Here is a 19,053-nt window from a genome sequence, read left to right as displayed (position 1 = left end):
GTTGGGTTGTACAAAGGGGACGCTGCTACGTGAGTACAGCCCCTTGCGCTGAGACGTAATTGCCAGCCGGCAATTACACACATACCATCATTCCATTGTTATGTTTGTTTTTGCAAAGATAAACCAGGGGACAATGAAGGTGAAATGAAAGTCTTTGGAAGTAGTGAAGCCTTAATCAAAGCCAAATAATTGATTGATAAACTCATTGAAAGCAATTCAGAAAAGGTCCCGAGCTACTACAGAAATGAACAAGGTAGAAAACTACCATAGCTGAGCTGACAGTTTTACTGAAATGTACCTTTCCGAGAATGTGTCTGGAATTTAGAGTTTGAATATTGAATTCTGAGTTTGAATATTGAATTATTATAATTGTTTTATTGGGCTCCCTGAATGTAGTTTTATAAATATAATAAATACATAATACTGTTGAAATCCAGTTACTGAGTCTGTAAAAAGTGTTATGACATTTGCTAATCAGATTTAGCTAGCCTATATAATATCTTTGAATCGAATCTGAGGACATGCATGTGAGAGAGGTCAGTAATTTTCCTTCAGGAGTTGATTTACCAGACTGGTTTGGAAGCACTCAGATGCATTGCATTGTGAAGTGTGCTTTATGGGTATTGGCCAGCAGGTGGGAGTACAGTGTAGCTGTATAATTGGATCATATTTGTTTTTTTAAAAACAAATATTTACTGAGCATACATTTCAATTCCCCTTTGAAATAACCTAATTTATTCTTTATATTAATTTATGTTGTTTAGTTTGTAATACAACACTTAGCTGTTTATAAGGCTAAGATCTGTGCCTTTCAACAACTTTGTCCCAGAGTTCTTTTGAAAGCGCCTTGGTGCTCATGGTTGAGTCTTTGCTTTAAAATGCACTACCCAGCAGAGGGAACCTACAGGAACTGCTGAATTTATCCTGAAATCATGTGAATCACTACAATTTAACACAGGTGGAGACCACTTAACTGGGTGTGTGATTTTGAAGGTGATTGGTTACACCTGAGCTAATTTAGGATTGCTATTACAAGGGGGTTGAACACTTATCCAACCAAGCTATTTCAGGTTTTATTTTTAATGTTCAGAATTTTCAAATTTTTAGAATATTTTTTTCACTTCGAAGCTGTGGGGTAGGATGTGTAGATAAATGAATTTTTTTTTTTTAATGCATTTTAATTCTAGACTATAAGAAAACAAAAGGTGAACATTTTGAAAACGGTGTAGACTTTCTATATGCATTGTATATAGTAGCAAATGGGCTGGAGGCGGGACTGTTAGTGTTGTTGTGTTTGCATTCTGCAGAGCTGTGCAATGTTTCCGTTTGTAGTCCTATCCCCACTCTTTATTTTGTGTTACCCTTCTCCTTTACTTAAAGGTGTAGTAATAAAAATGTCACTTCCTATTGTAACGCAGCATTCCTGAAAGCTAGATGGCCACTTGGTTGTGTTGAATTACACATTCTCCTTTTGTGCCTGTAAAATGTTCCAAATTAAATGTAGCCATTGGTTGCCAAAACTCTCACTACTGGTAGCTGATTAGTGGTAACTGATACGCTGAACGTAATGTACATGGCTGGCTAGATAGTAATAGAAAGTGAGTGCAGAACTGGCCAACTGCAGGTTAAAAGTTCATTTAAAAAATACATGAAAACCTTGGCTATCAGCTGGGGAGGGAGGCAGTATGAAAAGAAAATATATCAATGAAATGTCTTTATTGAAATGGGGATTACTATTATTAGTCATATTTTCCTTACTTCAACAGCAATGTTAAAGGAGACAAAAGTAAAAACAGACGTGCGATATATACGGAATTATATTTCAACAAAATACAGTGCACAATGTGGGATGATTACATGCCTTCCGAATTATGAAAGTGAAACATAACTTAACAATTTAGAACAAAAACATCCAATTTGTACTTTGAAAAATATACTGCAAAATCAAGTGAGGATTAGTACCTGCTACTTGCAAAAACACTAAAGCAAATTCTGGAACAACTAATCACGAACACACTTAGGGTTACATTTTTTTTTTTTTTATGGTCTCAATTTCCACAAACTTGTTAGTCACGGTGGTGTTCCTATTTAAAAGTACAATGAAAACTAGTAACGGTCACAATACAAATTAAAACGAATAGTCAACAAAACTTTTTTTTTTCCTTCTGATACTTTTACGATGCATTGTAATAATTAACCAGTCTTTGACTATTGAACTTAAATTGTCAATTGAATTAAAAAAATTAGAGACCATTCTGCCATTGATTACTGAGGAGGCAGGTAATGAGCATATAATTCATTTAGCCTTTTGAGCCTTCTGGGCAGACTTAGTGATCTTCCCCGAGGTGGAAGCCTTCTTCTCCACAGCCTTGATGACTCCGACAGCCACAGTCTGCCTCATGTCACGCACAGCAAAGCGCCCTGGAAAAAGTTGTAATTTGTCAGGCATTTACATTTTTTAAATAGAGCCATCCCTGTCATTATACGTTCATTGACAAAATATAAACTTACTGTTAAAAAGATGTTGACAGTTCTGCCGCCATACAACTAGGTTTTAAATTAGTTCATCTTTATAACTAGAAAATGTCCCTAAAACACCAGAGGATCATTTTTGACCGACTAGGATACACAAATATGCTATACTGGAGAGGATGAATATCACACTTTCCAGATATAACTCGCCAACACATGAAAAAAGCACAATTGGCAATGCCCTCTGAGGACAGTGTAAACAGTGCTGTAAAACACAGCAACACTCCAAGAGCTATGCTTCTAACTTAAACTAATCGTGTTCCAAATGGCAGAGGTGCTCACCCAGAGGAGGATAGTCAGAGAAGCTCTCAACACACATAGGTTTGCCTGGGATCATGTCAACGATGGCAGCATCACCAGATTTCAAGGATTTGGGGTTGTCTTCCAGTTTCTTGCCAGAACGACGATCAATTTTCTCCTTCAGCTCAGCGAATTTGCAGGCAATGTGAGCAGTGTGGCAATCCAGCACAGGGGCATAGCCAGCGCTGATCTGACCTGGGTGGTTCAGGATGATGACCTAAAGTTTACAGAAGAAACATTTACATTTTACTTAAGTCCCTGGTGGTTACATCATTTAGATGTTGGACGTGAATTATCTTCTTTTTTTATCATATAGAAATCTGTGTATTGATTTTGAAGTAGTAGATCTTTATCTGTAAACCAAAAAGTCAAGTTATGGGTACTGGTGGATTTTGTCAGGGAAGTTTCCACAACGCTGAAAATATCAACTTGGCATCTCAAGTCTTTTAATATTCGAATTTGAAGATGCGCCGTACTTACAGAAACATATAAGCCCATAATTATACATACTTTAACTAATATAAAGTGACTCAATCATAACCAGTCACACTGCAACTGCAAATAGCAGCATTGTGTTAAAACTTGAGAGCAACACATTATTTTGCATTTCTTTATGTGAAATATCTTTAGTCCATTCACTGTCAATAAAATTATTTACTGTAAACCATTTAGGCAACAAAATGTTTCACCTGTTTGAAGACAACCCCACCTGTGCAGTGAAGCTAGCAGCCTCCTGTGGAGGGTCATTCTTGCTGTCTCCGGCAACGTTTCCACGGCGGATGTCTTTCACTGATACATTCTTGACATTGAAGCCAACATTGTCCCCAGGAAGTGCTTCGGACAGAGTCTCATGGTGCATTTCAACAGATTTGACTTCAGTGGTGATGTTGACAGGAGCGAAGGTAACCACCACACCTGGTTTCAGGACACCAGTTTCAACACGGCCTACTGGCACAGTACCGATACCTTTCAAAAAGATGCAGACTTTTATTGGATCTGCAAACCACTACAAAGTGATACAAGACTCATAAAACACAGACACCCTGCCATGCTGTAAAAGTGTGAAAATCTTTTTCATCAAACAACCCGTACCTCCAATTTTGTAGACATCCTGCAGAGGCAGACGTAGGGCTTTATCAGTGGGACGAGATGGTGGCTGGATTGCATCCAACGCTTCCAGAAGGGTAGTACCAGCAACACTGCCATCTTTGCGGGTGACCTTCCAGCCCTTGAACCAGGTCATCTTAAATTGAAGAGGAAGGTGAGAAATCATTAAATCACTTTAGATATTTTATATACAATGCCTTTATGTCAGAGACGGCTTGCGTCACCAGTCCTGAAGCCTGAGTTCATATTACTTACGTTAGAGCTGGGCTCCAACATATTGTCACCGTTCCAGCCAGAGATTGGCACAAAAGCCACGGTGTCTGGGTTGTAGCCGATCTTCTTGATATAAGTGCTGACTTCCTTGACGATTTCTTCGTATCTCTTCTGGTTGTAAGGTGGCTCAGTGGAGTCCATCTTGTTAACGCCAACGATCAGCTGTTTGACCCCCAGGGTGTAGGCCAGCAATGCATGCTCGCGAGTCTGCCCGTTCTTGGAGATGCCAGCTTCAAACTCTCCAACACCCGCGGCGACAATCAGAACGGCACAGTCAGCCTACATGTACATCAAACATGGTCAACACCTGTACTTTGTTTCTTTTCTGGGTTTTAGATTAAAATACAAGTTATTACACATACCTGTGAGGTACCGGTGATCATGTTCTTGATGAAGTCCCTGTGCCCTGGAGCATCAATGATGGTAACATAGTACTTGCTGGTTTCAAACTTCCACAGGGAGATGTCAATGGTGATACCACGCTCACGTTCAGCTTTCAGTTTGTCCAACACCCAGGCATACTTGAAGGAGCCCTTGCCCATCTATATATAGAGGAAGACAGTGACACAGTAAATTAACAGATGTCCTACTGCAAGAAGAATCCTGTCCAACGCTGCAAGAAGCAGATGGACTTTTAAATTCAATATATCATAATGTCATCATAATAACTTGGCACAAAATCCTTGAATCTAATCTCACCATGTCCTATTCCAAAACACAGCGGCTCCCTAAATCACCAAGTAGGTGAGTAACTACCTTATTACTGTCAGCACTCAGATATACAACATGTCAGTCGCCTTTTACCATCCTTTTTTAAGAAACAAAATAAATTCCCATTATATATACCAGCGTTCCAGATAAGGTTTTGGGTCTGGGGCCAACTTACCCTCTAACTTTAACACTGAGAGAGTACAAATGTATTTTCAGGGGGTAATATGCAACATTACTTTGAAGTCATGAGTAATCTAGATAAATACTGTACAATACTTAATGATAATGGGGCAGGCATTATAAAAATAGCCTTTCATTTTAACTGTTACTTTGAACTACTGTACAACCATGCGTGTGTTCTACAAGGTTCTTCAGCTCAGCGGAGTTTATTGTGCAGTTACACAGCGCTTCCACCAGTTTCACCTGAGGAAAATGCAGCAACACCAAAGTGAACGAGACCACAGTTTCATAATGTGATGTTTTTAGTTTTTTTTTTTATTATTATTATTATTTTATCTGTGATCTTTAGTTGCTTTTGTGCATTTTCATTTGCAAGTGAACTGTGAAATGAGGGCCTTATCAAGCACTATATTCTGCAATTGTGAATACTGACTTTGGATACTGTTTTAATACCTTTTAAGTTGTACGCATATTGCTACAATACATACAGGATGGGCAAGTGATATTTTCAGAATCATACCTTTCTAAATTAAATGTCTTCTGTTGAAAATATAGTACTGTACCAACAACTACAGTACATCTAAATGGAAGCCTATTTATTTTAAAACACAATCTTTTCAGCTATGTATTTTTGACTTTGTATCTTTTTTGTGTTCCCTGAAAAACGGACAAGGGTTGGAACAGATAATCAGATATGCGTCACACTCTTTTAACCATCACTAAAGTAAAAATTGTATAGGGTTAGATATGTGAGTGCTGACTACAGATAACCTATATAAGGCTACATGTATAATTTAAAGTTGAACCGTATTAAGCCTTCATTTATACGCTTGTTGACAGCTGATCCGAATGTATTTCGATACAGTCTATGTTTTCTATAAATCTTTTAATGCAAGACTATACCTCAGCAGCTTCCTTCTCAAATTTCTCAATAGTTCTCTTGTCAATGCCTCCGCATTTGTAGATGAGATGACCTGTAGTGGTGGACTTGCCAGAATCCACATGTCCAATAACTACGATGTTGATGTGAGTCTTTTCCTTGCCCATTGTGGACGTTTTAGTGTACTACACAACCAAACCTAAAATAGAAAAAAATAATAACTTGTCATATAATGAAGAATATAAGCCTCTTATAAAAAGAACCCCTCCAGATCAACACAGTAAAAGAGCTGTTTACTGTACAAAAATGATCTGATACTTGCTAGCGGAATATAATAAAAGCACCACTACAAAACTGGTTTGCAAGCATCAGCTGCAGCATCACATGTCTACTCCAATCAAAAGTCTATTTTGATTAAATGATCTAGTTATTAATCGTCCTCTAGATTAACTTTATAATCTCACTGAAAGTGCCATTCTGACCTTGGTACCTGTGTTGTTAAAACTTTATTGTTTTTGTTATGTACTTTTTTTCTGTGAAAGAAGGATCAGTAAAATTCTCACACTATAAACTTGTCACTTAGCCCTCCATTTTGTAGAACATTTCCACTTCCACACATAAAGCAGCCATTACAGTAACACATAGACTACTTACAATGCACTACAAAAAATACACCTTTTAAAATACACATTACAGCACAAACAACATCAAATATAATTACAAGGTACAGTTATGTCTTTATTTGTTATTAAAGGTACCTCTTGAATTTCACGTTTTAAAAACGAGTTGTTTATTTAAAGAACGCACCATGAATTAAAAATAAAACACACTACGCATTACCTATTGCGCAGGAAGCTACTGATATAGCAAAACAATATGATGCCATTGTTTGACCCTTTCTTTAACGTGTTGCTTTACATAGTAAGCAATGTTGTTATTATTTCTAGTAAAACTAAAAACCTGTGCATTATTTTGTAGCTATTTATATTTTGCAAAACGAACCTTTTAGTAAACTTCCTTAGCCATAAATACACTCATTATATCAATGTGCAGTTTACATAAAGCTACACTAAGCTGACAATCGACTAAAGTAACGCAAAAAAATCCTTAAGATTATTGATATAGCCTGTTGGATAATTTAATAACAGAAGTACTGAAGAAAAGTTATCAGCTGCATGAAGGTACACACCCTGTCCCTCTACCAGGTCATGCCCTTGCTCTATTACCTTCTCAACAACTGTGCAATTCATAATAAATAATTCAATTTTCTAGAAAATGTACACTGAAAGAACCCTCTGCCATACTGCTCATGTAAACACTACACTGCCACAGCCCTTATCTACGCCAACTTACTGACGGCCGCATTTATCAACAGCAGATGGTGGATGCAAATTATTTCAATATATTAGAAAACATACGTGTAAAGATATTGCTACAGTTATTTCCTACCTGTCTGTCTCACACTTGCTTGTTGAAAAGACAGAATGCCGCCGCTGATCTGTTTATATCTCTGTTGGGAGGGGGTACAGTTATTGTCGTCAGGGCCGATATTATTGGTACCCCCTCTAAGGCAGCACAGAGCCAGTGTAGGGATCAGGCTTTCTCCACGATCCCTAGAGCGCCCAATCTCCGCCCTCGGTTGTCAAGGGCAGGGAGCTATTAAAAGGCTGTCTTTAATGTAGGGACTCTTGAGCTGGCTTGTTTGTCCGTAAATTAAAGACAGACATTCAATGTCTCTCTGTCCTTGACATCCTAGGGCGGAGATTGGGCGTTCTCCAAAAAGTGAACTTGTGCGCTGTTCCCTTTCTCGGTGGTTCTGAAATCCTTACTGGAGACTTAAAGTAAACGACTCTGCTGCCGTATTGTAATGGTTTAATATTGATTGAACTTTAGTTTTCTTTTTTAGTTTAAACAAAATGTCTTATATTTGGAAAAGGCCTATAGTAAAAAAAAAAAAAAAAAAAAAAAAAAAAAAAAAAGTTAATAAGGTAATATCGATATAATAGGATTAGACCTTTCTGAATGACACCTGACTTGTCATGTGACTATAGTGTCTTTGCTGGCAAAACCGGATCTCCTAAAGCTGCCTCTTTACTTACCCTGTTGAATATAGTTTACCACTGCAGTACAGAAACATCCAATTCACATGAAAAGCAAAAACTGTGACGATGTAGCTTTTTTGGTCTGTTTTTTATAAACGCTTCCACCACCAAAATATATTTGTAAGTACTACAGATTAGCACGTTTGATTTATTCTATTGATTTAAGTACACTAAAGATTCTAAGAAAACGTGGATCTCTTGTTTAAATAAAATTCTGAAAAAGGGTGACCTGTTCTGAATGCTGAAGTTTTTGCCATTGTTAAGTAACCCTATTGTACAGTAAGCTAGAACAGAACCGTTTTAAGTCGATCTGACTCATGAAAATTTTGAATTTGTAAGAAAATGCATGTTGTGGACAAATAGTACCGTCAGTATGATATAGACCATGGGTGGCCAAACTTCTGACCCTACGAGCCGCATACCAAAATTGTCATATGGCCGATAACCGCAAGACATGGGGCAGGATTTTCAAAAAAGTCTGCTTTGACGTTAATGAACACATTTCTCAATAAAAAGTTTAATTGTCGCAGGACACGTACACTACTTTCTGTCTCAATGACTTGATAAGAGGAAATCATTAATCAAAATGCAGGTGAACAAGATCAAGAAAAATGAATGTAAGCATAATTCTCTGTTATGGAAACTACTAGTGTACAGAGAGGCGCCTTTCCCACCAGCGAGCAGCAACCAAAAGGAAATAAAAAATAATGAGAATATCTATGTTGTGTATAATTTGTAAAATTCATTTAAAATTGTGTATTTTGTCATGCAGAATGTGCATTTATTTACAACACTTCACATATAAAATTATGATTTACGATTATCTGACGGCATGGATTAAAAAAAATAAAGTTAAACCCCATTAGTAATTTATTTTGCCACAGTTTACTATAGACTCAGTGGTCCTCAAAGTAATTTGGGCACGGGCATAAATTGATTTTACTTGGCTGTTGCATAAGTTCTTATCTTACACACTGCCATCTCGTCGCGCTATATAGAATATATATATATATATATATATATATATATATATATCTATATATATATATATTATATTCCTATATATTATATATATATATATATATATATACACATATATATATATATATATATATATATATATATATATATATATATATATATATATACATATATTTACTTTAGTTTTAGTGGGGTTATTCTTGGCTCACTCTGATAAAGCCAAGTCTCAGGTAGTAATTGTGCGTGCTGCGCTTATTTTTTTAAATAATTTAATAAAATACGCAATGCAAATATTTTTAATAGCATGTTTACACAGATAACCATGAATAAACTAAAATAAACGAGTATATATAGCGTCTTGCTTTGTTTCAAATTGTACAGATTTGTAAACACTACTCTGTTTTAAAGATCGCTCATCTCCAGTACAATTATTCAGAGAAAGTGGATTCGTAGCTAAATATACTACGGTGTTCCACTTGTTTGGTGAAAAAAAAAAATATAGAGATAGAAAATTAAATTCTAAATACTGAAATGTATTATTTTTCTCAATAACAGTCGGCGAAATTCAGTGCTTACCCGGCGGCATATTAACGCAAGCCTCTGCTCAGAAATGATTGGACAGCTGTCAGATATGTTACTTTCCCATTGGCTTCTCACTGGCCTTCAATTTTCATGCAGAATACCGTGAACGGCCACTGCTTGCTTATGATTGGACAGCTGCATAAAACTTGGCAGATATTTGACTCTCCTATTGGTTAAACTTACTGTCAGTAACTGTAACTGAAACAGAAACAGGTTATGTCCCACCCAGCTAACTTATGATCGGGCTACCGCAGAGACAATGCAGATATTCAATTGGTTGATCGTATCGCAAAAGCCATTCAAAAAAAAAAAAAAAAAGTCGAGTACGTACAAGCTCACCATAAGCTCACCTTTAGTTGGAAAACGTGTTTAAAGCTTTCTTTATTTTCCCACGCTACGACCCGTCAGAAATGTGTTCACGACCCATAACTTAAAAACAGCTGCCGCGGGCACGATGGCATGGCTTCGCGGGCACGAATTTGTCCGCGGGCACGACTTTGAGGACCACTGCTATAGACAATGCAGCCTCTCTCTCCTCCGTCCTGCTCCTGCGCAAGGTCGACGGGACAGGGTGTCCTCGTTGGCATGCCTTTCTCCAGGTGTTGAATCTTATACTGCAAGGCTTGCAGCTGCTCTATCCAGCGGGCAACCTATCCCTCGGTTTCCAGGAACGTCATCAGCCATTGCAGGGCAGCATGGTCCGTCTGAATGGTGAAGGGGAGTCCACTGATGTAGTGCAAAAATGATGTGCCAACATAACAACCTCCTGATGCTGTCTTCGGATGATGCAGTATCGGCGGTCAGCCTTGCTGAGCAACCAGCTATAGTACGCTACTCTCCTTCAGGCCCCGCTTGGGACAGGACAGCTCTGATGCCCTCGTGGCTCGCGTCTGTATCTAGCAGGAAGGGAGAGTGGGGGTCCGATAGAGCCAGCACTGGAGACTGGCACAGGGCGCTCTTCAGATGACCGAATGCCTCCTGTCAATCAGGGGTCCAAACAAAGGCCTCTTTGCCGGTGGAGAAGGCGGTCTTGGGTCATGCAGAGGGGGACAAAGCTACTTGACAGTAGCCACTTAGGACATCGAGAGAGGATAACCACTTTGATCCGGACCTCAGATCCAGGGACTCATCGATACGGGGGCGAGGGCATATAAGTCCTTCTCCGTCACATCGTTCAGGCACCCCTAGTCGACGCAGAAGTGTCACTTGCCATCCTTCTTGGGGACTACTGGGGATGTCCAGCGGCTGTCCGAGGACTCAATGACGCAGGCTTCCCTCATCTGGAGAACCTGTTCTGTAGCCTCCTGACGTGCCAGTGGTTGGCGGCGGGGGCACAGCTTAATGGGACGAGCTTCCCCTGTCTCGATCTGGTGCTGGACCAGGTGTGTCCGGTCTACGTCCTCCGATGTGGCAGCAAAGCTGGATCGATACACGAATAATAGATCCCACAGCTGGGCATGTTGCTCTGGGCAAAGCACCTCACAATTCTGACGCCAGACTGTGGTCACCATGGCAACAAACTGGTCCTCTGCAGGGGCTGGCAAGACCCCATTGAGTGAGCTTGATGATGTTGGTGCTTGTAGAAGGCTAGGGGAGGAAAGGATTTGATTCCCTCTGAGCTCACCTGGGCCAGTGGAGGGCTGATTCAGACAGGGTCAGACAGGGTGTTGTACTGTCCGTCCAGCTACTTCAATAGTGAGAATGCCCTTCCCTTGCTTTGGCGCTAGCTCTCCTGTCACAGTGCGTAACTGTACAGTGGTGCGTTCCAGCTGAACTCCAGCGGGGAGCATATCAGGGCAGACTAGAGTCACTGTTGAACCTGTGTCCACTACAGTAGTGCACGGAATCCCATCGACTCGGACAGGGTCGTGGCAGAAGTCCCCTGCAGTGGTCCTCCCAAACACTACAGCCGGGTCATGCTGTCTGTGATCCGTGGCTTCCCAGGAGAGCAAGGCCCCGCTCTCCCAGCTACACTGGTGGGTCCTGATGGCAGGTGCTTCAGCTTGGTACTCTACGGTGAAAGTGACTGTGTTTGGGGCCCGTGCTTGTCCCATCTACGTGGGCCCCTTGGTGTTTCTGTGTAACTGCTGTGTCAGATGTAGGTGGTTGGGCTGGCCACAGCCCCAGCACAGTGGGCAGGCTAAGTGATTGCTGCCCTTATAACGGTGACCAGCTCTGTGCTGGTGCCGTCCAGGGCTTCCTCTTCACTGGGTTGGGCCATGCAGGCTCTGGGTGGTGTGTGATCGGTCCTCCTCTTCTGCTGACTCTGTTCCCCCATGCTCCCCCTCCTCGAGCACAGCCTTGACTCGTTCGGCATGAGCCACAGAGAGCTCTAGGGAGGTTGGGGCAGCACTCAGGACAGTCAGGGTCAGTCCGCAGACAAAGGCCTCCGTGACCAGGTTATCTTGGGTGGCTGGTGGGAAATCAGGTTACTCTCTTCCGGTCAGGTACCTGATGTCAGCTGCCAGTATGCCTAGTTTCTCTCCTGGGCCTCGAATTCGGTTGACCAGGCGTAGGCACAGGTCGACTGCAGGCTTCACTCTTCCAAAGTGGCGATCCAGGGCTGTGGCTAACATGCTATACTGGTCCATCTCATCTTGGCCGAGGTCCAGCAGAACCTACAGCTCTTCTCGCTCCAGTGCAGCTGCCAGCTGTCTAGCCTTCGAGGTAGGTCCCCAGCCATTAGTGGGATTTTCCATCATAGTGACCTGCTTTCACTGCCTGCATGCTCACTGAGTAGGGTTCTCGAGATTGGTTATGTAGTGTGGACAGAGCCTTTGTTGTATGCATTAATCTCGACTAAACATGAAACGGTACTTCAGTGTGGACTCTTTGAGCTGGATTAATTAGAATGGTTTCGAGTATGGTTCTCGAGATTGGTTATGTAGTGTGGACAGGGCCTAAAAACTGAAAACAAAGAGCACTAGGCATGGAATATCACTTGACAAATGTCCTTATTCAGACAAATTAATCTTTTGATAAAACTGGAGTGGTGGTGCTAGACTAGAGAATGCATGTTTAAGGCCCTGTCCACACTACATTACTGATCTCGAAAACCATACACAAAAACCTTTTAGTGAATCCAGCTCAAAGCATCCACACTAAAGTACTGTTTCATGTTTAGTCAAGTTTAATGCATATACACACACTATTAAAATAGTGTCAAAGTGCATCTCATAGTGCATCTATGTGTATGTATGTTAAGTGGTCATGTATTCAAAGCAAATATTAAAAAGCATGCAATGCACATAAAGCTTATAACAGTAGCCTATATACAGAGGTTTGCAGAAGTATTCACCTTCCTACCAATAGTGTCACATTTTGTTGAATTACAAATAATGTATGCACAGTTTTTCAAACAAACTTTTCTTATTCAAAGCTGTAGTGGTTAAACTTAACACTGTTGTATGATTAGGAGATTAAGTGTCAGCAAAACTTGCAAAGAAAATGTACAAAATTAAATTTAGTGGTTGCATTATTCGGCCCCTTAAGTAAGCACCTTTTGCAACAATTACTGCTATGAGTCTTTTTGGATAGGTCTCTACTAGCTTTGCACAGTAGGATGGTGACATTTTTGCCCATTCATCACAAGAAAATTGCTCCAGTTCTGATAAGTTTGTTGGGGATCATCAATGGACTGCAATCTTCAAGTCTCGCCATACATTTTTGATTGAATTCAAGCCAAGACTTTGACTGGGCCACTCAAGAACATTAATTATCTTCTTGTTCAACCACTACACTGTGGCTTTGGCTTTGTGGTTTGGGTCATTGTCCTGCTGAAATGTGACTTTCTTCCCCAGTTTCAGAGTCTTGGCTGACTCAAACAGGTTTTCCTGAAGGATTCGCCCGTACTTTGCACCATCCATTCTCCCCTCTTTCCTGACAAGCTTCCCAGTGCCTGCTGAAGAGAAGCATCCCCATTACATTATGCTGCCACCACCATGCTTGACAGTTGGGATGGTGTTGACTGGGTGATGTGCAGTGTTGGGTTTGCGCCAGGCGTAATGCTTGTAATTTAGACCGAAAAGTTACATTTTTGTCTCATCTGACCACAAAAACTTTTACCACATGTCTGCAGTATCATCTACATGCTTTTTCGCAAACTCCATACGTGATTTAAGGTGAGGCTTTTTGAGTAATGGCTTCTTTCTTGCCACCCGTCCATACAGGCCAGCTTTAAGTAGGGACCGGCTTATTGTTGATGTGTGAACACTGACTCCCATCTCAGACACAGAACTCTCAAGGTCATTGTTAGCTTCAGAGTGACATCCTGAACCAGTTTCCTGATGACGACCTGATCTGACTCCCATCTCAGACGCAGAACTGTGTGGCTTCAGAGTGACATCCTGAACCAGTTTTTGGTTGCGTTTGACCTGACGCTACACTGTCCACCGCTCAAACACTTCTCAGCCTGGGAAGAACCTACTGCGGTCCGGTAGCGGAGGGGCAAGCTATGCGGTCTGACTGGGCATCCGTGTAAGCCCCCAGTTGTCAGGGACTGATTTGAGGACGGTGCAGGACCCCCAAGGACTCTCTCCTTGGGGGTCGGACAGCGCAGAGCTCTCTCTCGGGGGCTCTGGCAATGCTTAGCTCTCTCTCTCGAGTTCAAACGATGCTGGGACCTCTCTCGGGGGCTCTGGCGATGCTGAGATCTCTCTCGGGGGTTCTGCCAATGCTGAGCTCTCTCTCTGGGGTTCAAGAGATGCTGGGATCTCTCGAGGAGGCTCTGGCGATGCAGGGCTCTCTCTCGGTGGCTCTGGCGACACACGACTCTCTCTCGGGGGCTGTGGCGATGCAGGGTTCTCTCTCGGGTGTTCTGCCGATGCTGGGCTCTCTCTCGGGTGTTCTGGCGATGCTGGGCTCTCTCTGGGATTCTGGCAATGCTGGGCTCCCTCTCGGGGTTCTGCCGATGCTGGGCTCTCTCTTGGGGGTTCTGCCGATGCTGGTCTCTCTCGGGGACTCTGGCAATGCTGGGCTCTCTCTCGGAGATTCTGGCGATGCTGGGCTCTCTCTCAGGTGTTCTGGCGATGCTGGGTTCTCTCTCAGGGATTCTGGCGATGCTGGACTCTCTCTCGGGTGTTCTGGCGATGCTGGGCTCTCTCTCGGGGATTCTGGCAGTGCTGGGCTCTCTCTCGGGGATTCTGGCAACACACAGCTCTCTCTCGGGGGTTCTGCCGATGCTGGGCTCTCTCTCTGGGGTTCCAGCGATGCTGGGCTCTCTCTCGGGTGTTCTGGCGATGCTGGGCTCTCTCTTGGGGGTTCTGCCAAGGCTGGGCTCTCTCTCAGGGGCTCTGGTGACACAGGGCTCTCTCTCTGGGGTTCTGCCGATGCTGGGCTCTCTCTCGGGGGTTCTGGCGATGCTGGGCTCTCTCTCTGGGGTTCCAGCAATGCTGTGCTCTCTCTTGGGGGCTCTGGCGATGCAGGGCTCTCTCTTGGGAGCTCTAGCAATGCGACTCTCTCTCTCAGGGTCTCGAGTGATGCTGGGCGCTGAGTGCTGGGCTCTCTCGGCGGCTCTGGTAGCACGGGGCAGCGTTTCTCAGGCGGCGTGGGGCACTCTCTCGCTGGTGGCTTGGGACACTCTCTCTCTGGAGGCTGTTGTGGAGAGCAGCAACTACGGGCTCTCTAGTAGCTGCCACGGTTCTCCGCTAGCTACTGCAGGCTCTCGGTCAATGGCTGCGGACATTGTGGTAGCAATGCTTGCTCAGGTGCTGGCACACCAGCTGTGGCCACCCTGGCAATGGTGCGGGGCAGTACATGTCAGCAGTGGTGACGGTACCGGCAGTATCAACACTGGTGGTGACGGTGAGCACTCAGGCCGTGCCTGTGGTGTTAGCTGCTCCTATGGTGCCAGCTGCTCCTGCTCTCTGCTCACGACCTTTGCAGGGCTTGCTGTGGCAGCGGTGGCGGCTCTCCCCATCTTGCAACTATTTCCAACACCGGGGCTCAAGGAGATTCAGCTACATTTCCTCTGGCATGCTGGGGCAGTACATGGTGTAGTTTCTATACCCTCCGCAGACACAGCTCACAGCATCCAAAAAGTACCCCCGGTTTTCAATGCTTTCCTCCTCCTCCTGAGTAGGGTGCAGGGGTGCAGGGGATTCCAGCGGCGGCAGCACCTTTCTCTCCGGCATTATAACGGGCAGGTCCTCCATCTCTGGCACTAGAGCAGGCAGGTCTTCCCTCTCTGGCACTAGAGCGGGCAGGTCCTCCCTCTCTGGCACCGGCTCCTTTGACTGCCTTCCAGAACAGCCGCCCCTCCTCCGCTATCATTTTCCGGTACACAGCTCATCTCCCTCTTGGCTCAGGAGGGGACAGTGGACCTCCTTGTGTCCGAACTCTCCACAGGCAAAGCATCAATCCTGGTCCTTGAGGCCACCGAGAAAATCCTCCAGTCTGCCATCCCACCGGATTCAGGACGTGTCGGGGCTCCAGTAGTCCCAGTGGTCCATCATTCAGGCATTCCTTGCAGTCTTCATATCCCGCTTTGTTCTGACACCAGTGTAGCACAGGATGCAGCTCAAAGCAGTAAAAACTGCTATTTTATTAAGCATTAGAACAGCAGGTAAAGGTAAGCTTCTCTCTCACCTGATGCAGCTCAGCTCCAGGACACACACTCACAACACCACATGCAGCGCGCAGGCCGTGTTTATATAGGCTCCTGCTTATTGCTCATTAGCTGGTATTTACAGTGACTAATTTACATAACCTACCACGACTCACACGCACAGTAAGCCTGCCATGGGCAGAGCACACATAGAATTGGCAGCAGAGCCGTTCACAAAAATACAGGCAGTACAGCTCATTCACATATAACAGTAAAATAACAGACCTACTCACAGAAACTATGATCCCATTCCCCCTCAAGTTCAACACCGAACACACAAAGTCCCAGTCTTTGGTTATGTTTGACACAATGCTACAATACTACATGTAACTCTATTGAAAAAAAAAAAAAATATATATATATATATATATATATATATATATATATATATATATATATATGGATTCTGTGCTTTTTGGTTCTTTTTTACATCTGCAATTCAGGGCTCCATACACTATTGAGGTAAAAAAAATTTATTTATGTTTTTGCTGGTGGCTGAGGTGATTGAAACGCCTTTTCTATTAAAATATAACGTTATTGGCTGAAGCAGCTTTGCTTGAGACTGGATTTTCATTGGTTGCCTTTTTGGCATAGTACAAGATTGACATTTGACAATTAATCTTTCAATTCATTAATTCGTAGGTCAATCATGGAGCAATAGATTCGCCCAGAAGCCCGTCAAGCCTTTCGTATGGATGAATTGACTAATTGATTCATGAATAGCTGCACAAATTGATGAATTGCCAAATTAATTTATGAATTGACGGACGAATGGACAAATTCAGTGATGAATAGTTTTGGCACAAATGGCGTTCCATACTCACAAAACTGATTCCACTGACAAAATTAGCCACATGCTACTACTGGACATAGGCTTACTGTTTTTCTTAAATGGGTTAAAGTAATTTTGATCAAAGTCTTGATCAAAGCTTGATCAAAATATATGACCAGCTGGAAAAAGGCAATATCTAATAGCCTATGGGGGTTTAACATTGTTTTGAAAATATTTATTGACACCTGCTGTATTTTACAAAACACCCCTTATTAAAATTGTACATCCTGCCACTATTTGATCACTTTGTGGTTGCCTTTGAAATTGGAATATATTTCAGCAAAAGACAACCAATTATCCTGGTTAAATAATATTCAGTAATATCAGGACTTTAAGCAAATAGTACGCAGTAACTAACCAGTTTCTCTGCTTCTGCTGCTGGCAAAAAGAGATCAACATGTCATTATTTGATGTCTAGTTTGAGTCTTTCTGTAACAGTGCAAATAATAACTACCTGTTGAGCATGGGTAGTAATATATTGCAATTCTAAATCATATAGGTACAATGTTCTGCTATGTTGTTATATACTCTGTGGGGGTCAAGAAGAGCTACTTCCTCGTAGTGACCCCTGGGCAACGTCTCTGACGGCAAAAAGCTATTCAAATCGAACTTACCATGCAATTCTTAAGCAAAGCAATGTTGGCTTGGTTAGTACTTGGATGGGAGACCACCTGGGAATACTGAGTGCTGTAGGCTGCATATTAAGCTCATATATATATATATATATATATATACACACACACACACACACACTCTGTGTGAACACTGCCTTAGACAGCTCTTTATAAATCAGTTTTGAAAGTAAAAATAAATTGTGGTAACAAGGAAAACAGCAACATAAACTTATTGGGGAAAAAACACACCATAGTACTGGACCCTTGCCATGGTTGCTAACACCTTTGAAACACCTTCTTTGTTAATGGCTGAGATGACTTCCCCAGGCTGCACTAACTAAGCTAAACTAGACATGAATCCTGATACCATGAAAACATGTTTTTAATGATATCTAATGTGGACCTTTTGCTCATTTTTCTGGAACGTTGTAGCAACAGGAATATTCCCCTTAAAGTTTACTGACCATGTTGAAAGCTAGGTGGGAACCTCATGGTCCCCAACCATGTATTGCAGTATCCTATACTGTACTAAGGGGTCAGGTAAGTTTTCTCTGGTAGCTATTAACAGCTTTTACAGTATAGCGTATTACCTTTTCTTACCAGCAGGAAGCAGCATTGCCCAGTGCAATACCCAACATGTTGCACAAGCTTGGTTTTGGTGCAAGCAAGGATAGCAATAAAAATGTCGGTAAACGTCATAAAAGGTGTGGTGTACCGTTGTGTTAGTATTATCTCATAAACAATGCATAGCAATTGAAATGGTCAGTTTATCTTGTGTAATTTAATTTAGCTTTATGATTAACAACCATAGATATGAGAATAACAAAAAACATGTTTTCACTCAAAATCTCTTCCTCTAAGCCATTGCCTTCTTGGTTTAACTACAATCCACCTTTTGAGAGTAGATTTGGAATGCCCATGCAATAACATGTACGTTTGTCAAAATGGTAACCAAAGGAAGGGAGTTTTCTGGGTTGTCGTCAAGGTATCACCCACCATCAAAGCCAAGAAAATTGTCCTTCCAAATTGTACTTCCATAGATGCAGAACGACTTTGGGAATAAGCTGTTTTGTCAGAGCTGGGCTGAAAGATACTTTGTAATGTAGTACTGCTGCTTTAATAATAGTAATTAGGCCCAATGAACTATGGCTACTCTATCATTGCCGCTGTGTTCAAAGGCAAAAGCACAAGGAACTTAGAGCTAATGCCTTTGTCTCTGATACCTCAGAATGTGTGATTGAGCGTTTCAAACAGTGGATTATAGACCCTGCTGATAATCAACTGGTGACCAAGAATGAGTTGGTGATTGGAGCAATTACACTGTGTAACAATTTTTTTTTTTTTTTTTTTTTTTT

At 42.2% G+C, this 19,053-nt stretch overlaps 1 protein-coding gene across 1 annotated transcript; it reads right to left on the bottom strand.

Moving 5' to 3' along the window:
- Positions 1 to 1,701: 1,701 nt before the first annotated feature.
- LOC121315729 (elongation factor 1-alpha 1) lies at positions 1,702 to 7,758 on the bottom strand. Its single transcript, XM_041250082.1, has 8 exons — positions 7,433 to 7,758; positions 6,007 to 6,182; positions 4,575 to 4,754; positions 4,195 to 4,491; positions 3,925 to 4,075; positions 3,542 to 3,798; positions 2,815 to 3,049; positions 1,702 to 2,421 (listed from the first exon to the last, which is right to left on the bottom strand). Exons 2-8 carry the CDS (start codon positions 6,148 to 6,150, stop codon positions 2,297 to 2,299), a joined length of 1,389 nt encoding a protein of 462 aa, XP_041106016.1. The 5' UTR covers positions 6,151 to 6,182; positions 7,433 to 7,758; the 3' UTR covers positions 1,702 to 2,296.
- Positions 7,759 to 19,053: the final 11,295 nt, after the last annotated feature.

Source organism: Polyodon spathula, chromosome 5, assembly GCF_017654505.1.
Source record: "Polyodon spathula isolate WHYD16114869_AA chromosome 5, ASM1765450v1, whole genome shotgun sequence".
Classification (NCBI taxonomy): domain Eukaryota; kingdom Metazoa; phylum Chordata; class Actinopteri; order Acipenseriformes; family Polyodontidae; genus Polyodon; species Polyodon spathula.
This window is presented reverse-complemented; position numbering and strand designations above follow the sequence as displayed.

Coding starts and splice junctions, on each gene's coding strand:
- LOC121315729 (XM_041250082.1), bottom strand. CDS start 6,150: ATGGGCAAGGAAAAGACTCACATCAACATCGTAGTTATTGGACATGTG. Junction 4,755..6,006: donor TTGAGAAGGAAGCTGCTGAG/GTATAGTCTTGC, acceptor CTCTATATATAG/ATGGGCAAGGGCTCCTTCAA. Junction 2,422..2,814: donor CTCTGACTATCCTCCTCTGG/GTGAGCACCTCT, acceptor AACTTTTTCCAG/GGCGCTTTGCTGTGCGTGAC.